Below are 13,881 nucleotides of genomic sequence, written 5' to 3'. Positions count from 1 at the left end.
TTATTCCAAATAGTTTTAAAAAATCACTCTTTTGAGTTACTTATATAATACTATCACATTTTTATCAAAAATATTTTAAATGGGTAGCTGCCTAATAGATTTTTCTTTCCTTTTTCTTTTTTAAACAACGAACACTTTTCCCTGTTTCAAAAGTCATCCTAAACCATCACCCTTATAGTATAAATATGAATATACGTATTACATAGATTGAACTTTAAATTCTATTTTGATATCATTAAACAATCATTGAAGTAAAAAACAAAATAAGATATATAAATTTTCTCATGTGTGCAAAATTTCTTTACCATCTATTAGAAAAAATAATAATCTAGTTGGACAGTGTGTACAACTAATCTCATGCATCTAATCTATACCAAAATAATAATAATAATAAAAATACAAATCGTCATTAAAAACATTATTTACCACGTGACAAATTTTTATTGGAGAGCTATTTGGGCTATAGATAAAGAATATATATTTAACATGTAAAGAACATAAATTCACAAGTTAGTACTATAGAAGCCCATATACTAGCAAACCAAAATATCTTTGTAAGAGTTAGATATAAAAGTTCAAACTTTACATTTCATTTTTCAAAAATTGGAAAGAAATGAAGGGCATGATGGTCTAAGTATGGAACAAAAGTTTTTAATGATTAACAAAAACTTTACTTATTAAAAATGCAATTATTGCATTTTATGAAATGGGAACCATAGCCGTGGTTAAGGGTTTACATTGCATTTTATGAAAGAGAGGACAGAAATTGAAATAATAATTTAGGGATGACAGAAAAGGGCCCATAGCCATGGATAAGGGTTTTTAATCAGCATAAAATCTCTACCTCTAGAGAATGTATGAAGATCAGCCATGTGCCTGAAAAGCCAGAAATCTTTCTGTGAGTGACAGAAGAAAAATTGCTCTGCCAAAATGAGAAAGACCATAGAATTTGAAAGAAGCTAAGGGCTTTTTTGAGTGGTGGGCTTTGGAGATGGGAGGGACATTATAGCCCATTATTATATGATAAGTCTTGTCCAATGTTTGAGTTCGAGTTGTTACATCTTAACTAAACACATACATGATACGGGATTTTGCTTTCATCTTTTGTCATTTTTTAATAATTGAACTTACATGCCATTTTTTATTTTTTATTTTTTTTTTTGAGATTGATTCTTACCGATCAGAATGTTCAATGATTTGTTGATAAAGATAATATTTTATAAGAAAAGAGAAACATGATATGTTTCAAGAAATAATAATTGTTGCAAAGATGAGCAAGCGCGATCTTGTGAGATACACAAGATTATTAAGACATCTACCATGTAGCACGAATAGAAGAGACGCGAGAGAGGCAAGAGAAGCTAGAGAAATAAAATTGGAAATAAAAGGCCTTGGATCGACAAATAATAGTAAAGGCCTCCGCAGCTTGGATCAATACAAATTAATTTTATTAGTTTTGTTGTATTTCAACTCTCGTACTAGTGGTGTGTATGGTATAGTTTTAGCCAAAACCCTTATCTAAGTTGAACCCTTCGGTTTTGAAAATTAATGAACTAAAGAAATTGAAGGCTTCTTCATTTTTGGTTAACATTATCGAACTAGCTCCCCACACACACATACACAAAATCGAGAAAACCAAAAGGAAACTTAGAGAAGAGAGAGTTTAAAAAAGAGAACATTGATTAATTTTATATTACTTGTACAATAATTCATTAACCTAAGATTTAAGATTATCTGATGTAACTTAAACATGTATGTGAAAACATATAAGTGAATCATGTTTAAGTGATAACCTAAATGATCTGTAGTATATGGATAAAATTGGTTGTGTTATCCTACTAACACTACTGATACCGTCCATTTTGTAGTTGTTACAATTGTTATAAAGTACTACAAATGATATGATCATGATCATTCTTGTGGAGACATATGAGCGGAGGTATCTTATATAAAAGAGTTTGTATAAAGACCGGACCACGAAATGTTAAGTCTCTCTTTATAACATCGTTGCTAGAAGAGACTTACATTTCACTAGAATGGCCATAGGTGACTTGACTTTAATCTTGAATGAGCTGTGAACTCTTGCCTATGAAAGCGATCCTTTGATTTGTATGGGTGAGAGTAGCCAGATTCGCCGACTCAATAAGTCTACCATTTTTGGGCTTCGTCTGATTGGGAAGCTGGGAACACATCTACACAAGAAGAAATTTACTCATTCCCTATAGTTAGGGTAAAAGATAAATTGCTCTTTTAAGGGCTGATTTTGAGGTTTGAACAATGAGGTGTCTCACCCTCTCATGGCCCAAGAGAGGGTTCAGTCATAGTTGGACTATGACTAATTATCTATTAGAAGGATCAATGGTACTTGAGAAGTTAGATGTAACTACAAGGGTAAAACGGTAATTTGACTCAGTTGTACTTGCAAGTAATTTGTGAAGGGTCCAACACAGTGTTCATTGGTTATATCCAATGGACACGTAAATATATTTATAGTGCGACGAGTTCAGCTGGCGATCTTTAGTGGAGTTACCGATAGTTAATGAATGTTGGTTAATTTGATTAGAAGAGTTTAAAAAATTAACCTTGTATCATTGGAGCTTCAATCTATAGGTCCATAACGTTCCCTTGTAGCTTAATGAAGACTGATGCAAACCAAATTTATTTTAGTGTAATTTGAATTGGTCAAATTAATTAAAGGAAATTAACTGTATAAGATACAGTTAAAATATATATTGATACATTATATAATATAATGTCTGTTGATACATTTTTATGAGAGAAATAAATATTTGAGTATAATTCAAATATTAATTATATGAATATGATTAATATAAAAACTATATGTTAAAATTTAGTGTGAATATGATTCATATTAAATTTATATAGTTTTATGAGAGAAATAAATATTGTAATATGATTTTAATATTAATTATATAAATATGATTCATATAAAATCTACATCATATTAAATTTATATAGTCTTATGAGAGGAATAAATATTTGAATATGATTCAAATATTAAATTATATGAATGTGATTTATATAAAATGTATAGGTTATATTATATTTGACATAATATAAACTTTAGGTGATGTGATATAACATTTAGTTTATATTTATATATAGTAAGTTAGTTGATATATATATAACTCCCTCGCCCTTCAAATCTCTCACTTTTAGGTAAAGAAAGGAGAGAGAAAAGAGGTTTTCTGATCATAACCTCCTTCATCCCTCTCATTCTCTCTGTTTTTTCTGCAAAAGTTTTTCTTAAGAAAATCTCTCATACTCTTCTCTAAGTCGAGATTGAGTGCAAGCCCACACCTCTACACGATTCTCGTCCCTGAAAATAATGGGAAGACCCCATGGTGGTGTCCGGTTGTGGTGTTCGTGGGATTGGGAGAAGACGACGTGAATTGGAGAGGAATGCGAAGAATTTGTCTTCAAGGGTATGTGATATCCTAACCCTTCTTCTTCTTGTACATTAGAAAGCATGTTTAACTAGTTATGTTTATCCTAGGTTTATGTCCTCTAATTATTGTTCTGTAAAATTAAATTGGGACACAATTTCTTCCACTGCAGAGAATTTCAATCCCTTCAGCACGACCCCCTTACGTCGGTTTGGTTTATGGATATATATAAAGTAAGTATTTATTGAATATATTTGTTTATATATTGTATGCCCTTATAATTTATAAAGATGTCGCTTGGCTTCGTGGTTGTATAGTCCTTTTGTGTCTTGAGTTCAAGCGCAATAAAATTAGTTGTTTTTTCTTTTTTCTTTTTATATTTATATACCTGTTTTTAATTCTTAAAGTTTCAAAATTTATATATATATATATATATATATATATATATATATCCATTTTTAATTTTTTTATCACGTATGTGTACATATTTATTTAAAAATATTTTTTAGTGGTAACTATTTGGTCATGGGTATTTAATTTTTGAAATTAAGGCATCCAAACACTATTTTTACACATAAATTTTTTGTTTTTTGTTATTTTAAATTTACTTTACCATTATTTTAAATTATATTTAAGTTAGTACAAGTTCATCCTTAGTTTTTAAAATTATGGTTAATAAATATTTAACCTTTCAATTTTAACTCTAATAAATCTCTTAAAAATGGTACCAAAAAATCCTTTAAAAATATCTAACAAATATATAAACTTTCAATTTGGTATCTAAAAACCTCATAAAATAATAAAAAAAGCTTAGTATATATATTTGTTTCTAATTAAAGCTCAAAATTTCAATTTTATAGCCAATAGTTACATCATTTTTTTTAAAAAAAATGTCTGATACTATATATATATAAGACATACAATCGAGATTTCAATGATCTAATTTATATTTTTTAAAGTTCAAGAACTATATATGACACAAATTTAAAAGTTAATTGACTAAAATTTCAAACTTTTGTAAAGTTATGCCCTTAACATGAAATTTTGGATTTGTCATTATATGACTTGAATATTATATCGATAAATCTAAAATTAAATTTATATGTATTTGTGCCCTTTAGATGAAATCTTGGATATACCATTGAACAACGAGAAGTGAACAACAGTGACAACGACGACTTTGACGATAAGGGGGAATAGATGGCGAGGGTGAGAGAGAGGATGCGATAGATGTGGATCGTGAAAGAATGAGAGAAAGAGGAAGAATATTAAATTTGAGAAGAAAGAAGATGGAAAGACTGAAATTGATATCACTCAAAAATTTTAAAATAAAACGCTGTTATTTTAAATAACCACAACCTGTTGTCTTATTAGACCAAGTAGCATACATTTGGGACCTCGTTTCTATCGAGGGAGAGAGCAAAGAAATTCAAAACTATGAATTGTTGTGAACTTGAGGAGCACATTAGGAATAAGGATATCAATAAAATATAATATTAAAAAAATATAATATAATAATAAATTAAATTAATATTAAAATAAAATAAATATAATATATAAATAAACAAAATATAAAATAAGAAATTTCTCTAAATTCTCCACGTTATCAAATTTTCATGGAATATTGGAATTTGCCCAATGTGTCTATGTCTTCCAAACCATACAAAATGCCACTATTTATAGGCAATTTGGCAAGTAGGAGGTGGATGACATGTACACTAATAATGTGTAATGTTGAGACACATGGACAACACTTTGGGAAATAGGGGCATGACACATGGCCAAAGGACACTAAGCATGAGCATCTAATTGTCATCTATTATCATAATATTTATAGTATTCCCCTTTAGATGCCATTATATATATGAAATATGTCTCGTTAAAACCTTACTAGAAAAAAACTCAATGGGAAAAAAATCCTAGTGAAGGAAAAGGAGTACATATTTCATATAATTTATGCTCCTAAAAAGTATATTTACTCGCCCTCGTGGAAACATCATTTGAGATCTCTAAATCGTCGTATTCCAATGTTGTGCACGAGTTTTTCAAAGGTTGCAGTACGTAATGCCTTTATAAATAAGTCTGCTACGTTATCTTTCGAACAAATTTGTTATACAAAGATGTTGTCATTTTCTTCAAGATCATGAGTGTATAAAAGTTTTGGTGAAATATGTTTTGTTCTATCTCTTTTAATATATCATCCTTTGATTTAGGATATGCATGCTATGTTGTCTTTGTACAATATTGTTGGAAGATTTTTATTAGAAGACAAACCACATGTTCCACGAATGTGCTGAGTCATTGATCTTACCCACATACATTCTTGGCTAGCCTCGTGAGTTGCAAGAATTTAAGCATGATTTGAGGAAGTAGTCATTATGGTTTGTTTCTAACACGCGCAATTTGTATAATGCAATGCATGCAATGATGCAAGTCCATGCCATAAACTTGTTGTCATGTCATAAACTTGTTAATGCAAATTTTATGCGATGATGATATGTGATACTACTTCTAGATATGCGTTATTAACAAATGTTCTTGTAGTATGCTGTGCGTTGTCACGAGTTTCCTTGCGTTGAAACCAAGTATAATTTCACCGCAAGTTTCTCGGTGTGATCCGAGGTCGAACACAGGGACTGTTTTAGGTTATTGCGTTGTGCTTGTGATATATGTGACCGAGGGTTTTTCAAATTAATAAAGATTTTGTGTACAAGTAATTAAACATGCGATGAAGTAAAGAAAGCGGTAAAAATGCGATAATAACATAAATTGCGTTAAAGTAAATCTAAGCTAAGATGATACAAGATACAAGTTTCATGATACAAGATACTGAGGTCAAGGCTGGCTGTAAAGATTATGCAAAGATCGTGTAATGCGGTGACAAGTCTTATGTACGAAGCAGAAACAGAAAAGATAACTAATATAAACAGCGCAAGTTCCAAATTAGTTTTCAAAATTGGGCTGAAAAATAAAAACCCAAACCCAACCCAAAATCTATCTTCTAATTCCATCTCATTCTCTCTCTCGGGTTCTTCATCCATCGGGTCCCACAACCCGGTTCTGATTCTAGAGGATAGTAGGTCAGCTCTAGTGGTGGTCCGTTCGTGTTCGGTTGGAGATGAAAACGTTTCGGAAGCTTCAAAGGTAATTTCTCAAAAAAAAAACCCTAATTAATTAAGTAGGGTTGCATGTTATTTTCCTTTTAATTAAAAGAAATNAAGGTAATTTCTCAAAAAAAAAACCCTAATTAATTAAGTAGGGTTGCATGTTATTTTCCTTTTAATTAAAAGAAATTAGAGTGTAATTAGATCATTATTCCGCTGTGTATGTCTCGTGTTCTATCAATTATCAGTCTCAATATGATGACCATTGCAACGTATATCTTTAAAACTTAGTAGATTTCTCTTTGATTGACTAGAGAACAATACATTGTCAATTGTAAATTTTGTTTCTCTAGGCAAAATAATATTTGTTTTTCCAAATTCTTCAACCAGGTTTGCAGAACCTGATATAGTATTGGCTTTTTACTTCCAATATTGTTGGTTTAAAAAAATATTTTATACTTATAAGTATTGTATCTGTAGTTATATTATTTCCCAGACATAGATCTTCTTTACTCTTTTTTTTTAGTCACCCAACATATGAAATTTATCCAGATTTCTTCATTAGAAGGAAATAATTACAATAAGAAAAATAATATTTGGAATATACAAAGGTTAACATCTTTTAAGAGGAAAAACATATGGAGATGAAAAAAAAAACATTAAATCAAGATATTTTGAAAGTAAAAAAAAAACACTTGATGTTCCATTCTGTCAATTTTCTCTTTGGGAGATTTAAAGAAGTCAGCCACATTCAAATTTGTCATATGGGATGGTACAAATATGTCATTATCCTGGTATGTAAAATTTGCTTCCACATTTTTCTCTTTTTCCTTTAGGGAGGTTTGATAGAGATCAAATAAGTGTTTTGGCGTACGACAGGTATGTGACTAATGCTTAGTCATTCCACATCGAAAGTATTTATTTTCAATACTTTTTGAACTCTTATCTTGTGGAGCTTTGTGATCATCATTTTGTGTGGTTGTTTTGAAATTTGAATGATTAGAACAACCACCACGAAAATAATAATGATTTATTCCTCTGCCACGGTCACAATCTCGACCACAACAAGGATTATTAAAATTCACAATATTCACAATATTCACTTCAGGGAATGTTGTTGTTCAAGTTGGTTGAGATTCAAGATTTTTCATCCACAATTTTACAACATTTACTTTAGGGAATGTTGTTGCTCTAATTGATTGAGATTCATATTCTTTTAATCAATAACTTGTTATTTCATTCAGTCATGAGAAAATATGAAATTAGTTTAGAATATTGTTTGAAACATTTCTCTTGATATTTCTACTGCATGAGCATATTTGAAATGTAGAAAAATATCTTCTATAACATATTGATTTAAAATTTTGGAGCCTCAAGTGCATCTATTCACGACGATCTTTGGGAAAAAAAATATTTTTCGATAATCACATTTTTATGATATCCAGGTATATTTTGGCATCAAGTACTAATGAGAAATAATTATTATCATTAATGTAAAATACTACAAATTCTAATTTTGTAATATTTTTCATAGTAAAACTATTAAAAAACTATTATATTTATATTGAAAATTTAATATACATCAAATATGTAAAACAACATTTAATTTATTAATCATAACGAAGAGAGAATAACAAACATATCTTTAGGATCTACCTTTAGCACGATAGAAGCTTGTGCTAATAACGTGTTGTGAACTTGAGGAGTATAACAAGAATATAGATACAAATAAAGTATAATATTAAAATAAATATAACATAATATAATAATAAAATAAATTAAACATAATACATAAATATATGAAATAACTAAATAATAAAATTAAATAAATAAAAAGGATGGATTTTTACACTTTCTCCAATCTTTTTAGATTTTTCCCAATGTGTGTGTTTTCCAAAACCCACAAAATGTCATTATTTATAGGCAATTTGGCAAGTAGAAGATGAATTATATGAACATTAATAATGTGTAATATTGAGACACATAGAACACTTTGAAAAATGAAGACATGATACATGGTTAATAGATACTAAGCGAGTATCTAATAGGCATCTATTATCGCAATATTTATACTATGATTATATTTTTCATACTATTTTGTATTTAGAAATTAATTAGTTTATGCATATCAACAAGTGGCCTATTAGCTCAGTTGGTTAGAGCGTCGTGCTAATAACGCGAAGGTCGCAGGTTCGAAACCTGCATGGGCCAATTATTTTCGGAACTTTTTTCCCCTTTTTCCATTAATATTGACGTTTTGATTTTTCTTTTTCCTCGACTCTAATTGATTGAGATTCATCAAAGGGTCCATCAGTTCGTCAAATTTGGGATCGTCTTTTTCAATCTCTTCGCAAATCGAATCGAAAATGGTAGATCCCTCAATTTCTTTCGGTTGGTAGCTTGAAATTTTCTTTTACGATTGTTTTTCGTTTGATTAGGTTTGCTTGGCGTGTCTGTTGCCTCTGTTTCTCATTCCAGTCGTCAACGCGCTTCCTGTTCTATTCTATTTAATTATGGTACGCCAATATGATTTCTTTCTCTTTTGGATCTAATATTTTCGCCTGTTCATCTAATCGCCTTAAAGATTTTGGGTTTTTCTATGGTATTCAAGGGAATTTTGTTAATATTCATCTCAATTTGATGTTTTTATTTTGTTGTTTTTCTTGAATTTTCTGTTAGGGCAAAATTTATGGAATTTTTGGCTGGGAATATAGAAAACCACAAAGGGTACCACCGGCTTGTCCCTATCGCCCTGCTGCCAAACAAAATAGCAATGTGAGTGGTTCTGCTATTATTTTTACTGTATTTTGTTTTCTAATTGTCTTTTGACACGGAAGATTGGGGGAAGGGATGGGTTTTTGTTGAGAAATTGGGATATAAATGATGTGCGCGGGTTATGATGAAGTTTAAGCTTTGATCCATTGATTGTGTCGTTGACTGAATGCTTGTTGCTAAGGTAGTTGTCAAAAACAATGGAGTTTTGGCTTCTGCTGTATGTATTGGTTAATTGTTTTTTCAAGAAGTCACTTTTAATAGTTTGGGCATACTGAGGAGATTTAACAGGGTTGTATCTTGTTCTTGTGATACTAACTCAGTTCATCTTCCTCTTTTTTCCAGGGATGTGGGGGGTGGGATTTTCTTCATGTTGAATAGATGCTTGTTGATACAATAGTTCTCTAAATCCACTATCTTCTATCGAATAGTGATTTCCGGTAATGGTAGAATGATCAAATTTTCTTTGGTGTGTTGAGGTAGATACATGTTATACAAGATTAGGAAGGAAAATGAACTAACTTTAAGACATTGGATATAAATTATGTGTTCAAAATGACATTTGGCTTGATCCATAAATAAGGGAACCTAATGTTGATTAGGCACTTGTGACTAGTTTTTTGTAATCTTAGGGTAGTCAAAAGAGCAATTACCTTACTTAAAAGTAAAACTGGATCATTTTTTTACTTTAATTCTATTTTATATTGTACAAGAATCTGAAATAAATTCATTTGCCAACAAAACTGCCCTAAAGTAGAAATGGATAAGGGGTTCCATTCTCGAAGATGAAGGATTACATAAAACTAGGCCCTTCAATCTAAGTTGATGTAGGTGGAGTAATGACAAAAAAGAAGAAAAAAGAAAAAAAAAATAGGAAAAAAAGAACTTATGTTGGGTTCTCCAATTAGAGACCTTGAACCGTACAAGATCACAAAAATTCTTTGGAGGCAAAACTTTACTGAATAGGTTGAGAGAGACTCTTCGCTTGTCCACCTCATATTGTTTCGATACTTGCCCCTCAACTCACCAAGAAGAAAAGCCACGAGGCTGCCTTTTTCCTTTTAAATCGTTGTTATTAGGTTATAGGACCTGCTAGAATCACTTTTTGTTAGTTGTGAACGAATAAATTAGAGATGGTGACTTCTTTTGATTTTGATGACATTCTTAGATTTCTCTCCCCCTCCAATTCTCTCTTCTCTATGTTAAACTGAAAAGGATATGATGATCCCAAATCATAATGCATTATGTATGTACTCAAGCTACAGAAGACATCAGAGATGTATACTACCATAGGATGAAAGTTTATGTGTTTTCATTTTCTTCCGTAAAACGAGACATGTCTTTGTAATTGTTTCTGTTTTTATTTTGATGTTTTTTATGTCAGACTTGTTAACAGCAGATATATGGGTGTTCTACATTATTTACACCTACTGTCTAGTGGTTTCAATCCTTGAGGTTTGCTCCTCTGGCTGCTTGAAGCAAGCTTTTTCTTAATCTTAACAGGTGGACTTAGAACCTCTAGCTGGTCAGCAACACCCACCTCCAAAAGCTGTGGATGCCGCGGACGAGAAGCAAGACTGAATCTGAAAATTTCTATTGTACATACCTGTCAGCAAGAATCGATGAATATTTGTGGCCCTGGAAGCTGTGGCACCATCGATTTTAGGAAGCTATGATTTCCAATCGATCAGAAAAGAAAAAAAAAACTTTAAAACTCTCATCCTAATACCATCAATACAGTTCATTTTGTCACAGCATGCTTTCTGAATAACATCGATACAGACTTTGTAGGTATGCTTTCTGAATAATCTAGTTGGATGGCTTGAATATGTTTTCCTTCTTTGGAGCTAATTAATGCTTGTGGAATCTCTGAGAAATAAAAAAAGGATGAAATTGGCCTAAAATATTAGCTTAACTCACTGTTGGCTTCCAACTCTCTTGTTCCCATAGTAATTTTGACTGATGCCTTGCCTGCTTTGTCTGCCTTCATGTTAACATTGTGAAGTTCTTGGAGCAAGCTGACTAAGTTATGTGTTGTTCTCCTTTATATTTACATATGGCCCATTGACTGTATAGATTGCATACTATATCCACCAATCCCTTTGTAGCTCATGTTATTGTTGGTATGTAGTACTAGATAGTATGGCATGGTATGTTAGATGGTGGATGTAAGCTTCTTGTCCTTGTTATCACTATGCTATATATTTTGTTGATTAGGTAGTAGCAGGGTTTGTGGGTTGGGTTGGGTGATTGAAGTAATTTTTAGACCAAATTCAATCGTTCGGGTGGTAAATTTCTTCCATCCAGATAACCCTTATTAAATAATGAATTCAACTCAATTGAACCATGAAACGTTTTGGTTGGGTGGGATTGGGTTAGTCGGGTTATTTATTTAATTTTTTGTTATAAAAATAAGTAAAATGTTAATATATAAAAAAATTATTTAATTATTTTCATGTATTTAATTAAGATTAATAGCTTAATTTCAATATAATTATAAAAATTTTCTTTCCAAAGTGCTAAAAAATTATTTTTAGGAGCTGTTGGAAACAAAAAAAAATAAAAAAAAATCACGAAATAAAATGAAATAAAAATAAATATATGTAGAAATAATTGTATCATAAGTAAAAACAACTTAGTTTTTAAAATTAAGAATAAGTTTTGGATTGGTTCGGGTTATTTTAAATGAGTCTATGAACCAATTCAGCCCATAAAATTTTTATTTATTTGAATCAAATCTAACCCAAATGAATTGATAACTCAACTAATAAAACTGTATGGGTTGGATTGGGTTGGGTTGATCAGGTTTTTTTGAACACCCTTATTAGGTAGTATTGATTTTCGATAATTTCATACTGCTGTAGTTACTGTTAACCAACATTGCATAACGCATAATATCTTAGAAATTCTTAAATTTACTAGGATATATTTTCTGGATGGTTTTTGAGTGGCCAGTTCTATCCCTTGATGCAATTGTTGAAATCTAGAAAGAAAAATACTTTTTTGGGGTCAAGTTGATATACTGAAATAATACAGGCCTTACTTTTTGGATAAGCAATTGAAGTAAATAACAATTCCTATGGATGCTATAAGTAATTGAGGGCTGAATATAACGTCCACACTAGTTGGTAATGAATATTGACAAACGTGGATGCACTTTTCTGGAACTAGGTGGGCTGGTTGATGTGAAGTCATCTAACGGGTCTTTTTCAGCCGTGGATTTTTGACTTGTCACACAACCTCAAACTGGTATGGTGCCGATCACTTGAACTCTGATGCTAAAGTTAGTATTGAATTTGAAGTAGTGTTGACTTTTACAAGGAATTGCACATTCCTTTTATAAAAGTGTATCAAAGTTGGTTACACATATTAGTTCAAGCTCTATTGCTGGTACATATTTTTGCAGGTAATATCTTTGTGTGGGTGAGTTGGGTTGTCGAAAGTTCTAGGTTTAGGTCGGAGGCGATCTCAGCTTTGCCTGCTATTCACCTTAATTTGTTGTGGTCTCATATATATCTTAATGATGCTAACCCATGTGAGAAGTCATTATTTTGCTCGTAATAAAAAAGAAAATATTATTGCTAAAATGTTAATTAAAATAAATAAATCTAAGAATGAAACTTACCGGTGTCCATCACATGTACGATAGAATAGCTTAGAAGTATAGAGACTAAATCTTATAAGAAAAGACAATAGCATGAGGTCTAAAAAGCAAAATTGTAGATGGGATGTAGAAAGAGAGAATTGCCATTTGGGGGAGTTTGGCTTTGGAAATTAAGTGGCAGAAATCAGAATGAAATGTGGTGAGAAAAGATGGAAGGGCAGCTCTGTCATTTGCCAATATGAAGAAATATCAACATCTTGGTTGGGTTCAAACTCATTCCAACCCTTCATTTTCACTCTTTCATCCACTTTTTGAAAGAAAATGAAATCAACTTCCAAGAATACTTCTCATTTTCCTATTTCATTCTAGACATAGAGACATGAAGCTCCATTTTTTTTTTTTTAATTTTTAATTTTTGTTGTTATTATAATTTGTATTGAAGCTTCAAGTTCAAGATTTCATTATTATCACCATATCCAATAATCATGGACCATTTTTAATTCTCTAAACTATCAAACTATTTAAGACATGTTTTAACATGAATTTAAAATTATTAAAGAACACTTTGATCGTTTTCAAAATTATTATGAAATATGCTTTTAATCGTTTAAAATTAATTTGATGATACGAAAATTATATTTAAAAATATAAATTTAAATATTAAATTAAAGTATAATTATGTCTCATAGTCATTTTAAACCTAACAAAAGTAATTCTAACAATTTCAAAATCAAACATGTACACTAATTTGAGTATGACTCAATTGGCTAAAGTTATATATACTAAACCAATAGATTTGAGGTTTGAATCTCATCTTTATATGTTACTATAAATTTAAAAATCTTGCATTTAATCATTCAAGATCTTCAAATTTTCAATGTCTTTTGATATCTATTAATATTATGAATGTTGATGGTTGAAAATATTGGTTATTTAGGGTGTGTTTAGGACCTACTGTAGGGAGGGATAAAAGTGATTAAAAATAAATCTTAAT

The 13,881-nt window shown here is 30.6% G+C and overlaps 1 protein-coding gene, 1 long non-coding RNA gene and 1 other non-coding gene across 4 annotated transcripts; all 3 read left to right on the top strand.

Annotated features, from left to right (window-relative positions):
* The first annotated feature begins 3,192 nt into the window (after positions 1 to 3,192).
* On the top strand, positions 3,193 to 4,822 carry LOC120089868. The gene is made up of 3 exons (XR_005485341.1): positions 3,193 to 3,446; positions 3,580 to 3,640; positions 4,529 to 4,822. It is a non-coding gene; the product is annotated as an uncharacterized LOC120089868 (long non-coding RNA).
* Positions 4,823 to 8,648: 3,826 nt separating this feature from the next.
* Positions 8,649 to 8,722, top strand: TRNAI-AAU. Its single transcript has one exon. It is a non-coding gene; the product is annotated as a tRNA-Ile (tRNA).
* On the top strand, positions 8,720 to 11,122 carry LOC120089725. 2 transcript variants are annotated; one of them, XR_005485315.1, is made up of 5 exons: positions 8,720 to 8,880; positions 8,950 to 9,027; positions 9,191 to 9,286; positions 9,629 to 9,723; positions 10,787 to 11,122. XR_005485315.1 is itself a non-coding variant. In XM_039047095.1 (4 exons), exons 1-4 carry the CDS (start codon positions 8,878 to 8,880, stop codon positions 10,862 to 10,864), a joined length of 255 nt encoding a protein of 84 aa, XP_038903023.1. In that variant the 5' UTR covers positions 8,721 to 8,877; the 3' UTR covers positions 10,865 to 11,122. The 2 variants fall into 2 exon arrangements, 1 of the variants encoding a protein (XP_038903023.1); XM_039047095.1 differs by lacking the exon at positions 9,629 to 9,723 and having other exon boundaries at positions 8,721 to 8,880.
* The last annotated feature ends 2,759 nt before the right edge of the window (positions 11,123 to 13,881 follow it).

This window comes from Benincasa hispida, chromosome 11 (assembly GCF_009727055.1).
Source record: "Benincasa hispida cultivar B227 chromosome 11, ASM972705v1, whole genome shotgun sequence".
NCBI classification, from domain to species: domain Eukaryota; kingdom Viridiplantae; phylum Streptophyta; class Magnoliopsida; order Cucurbitales; family Cucurbitaceae; genus Benincasa; species Benincasa hispida.
This window is presented reverse-complemented; position numbering and strand designations above follow the sequence as displayed.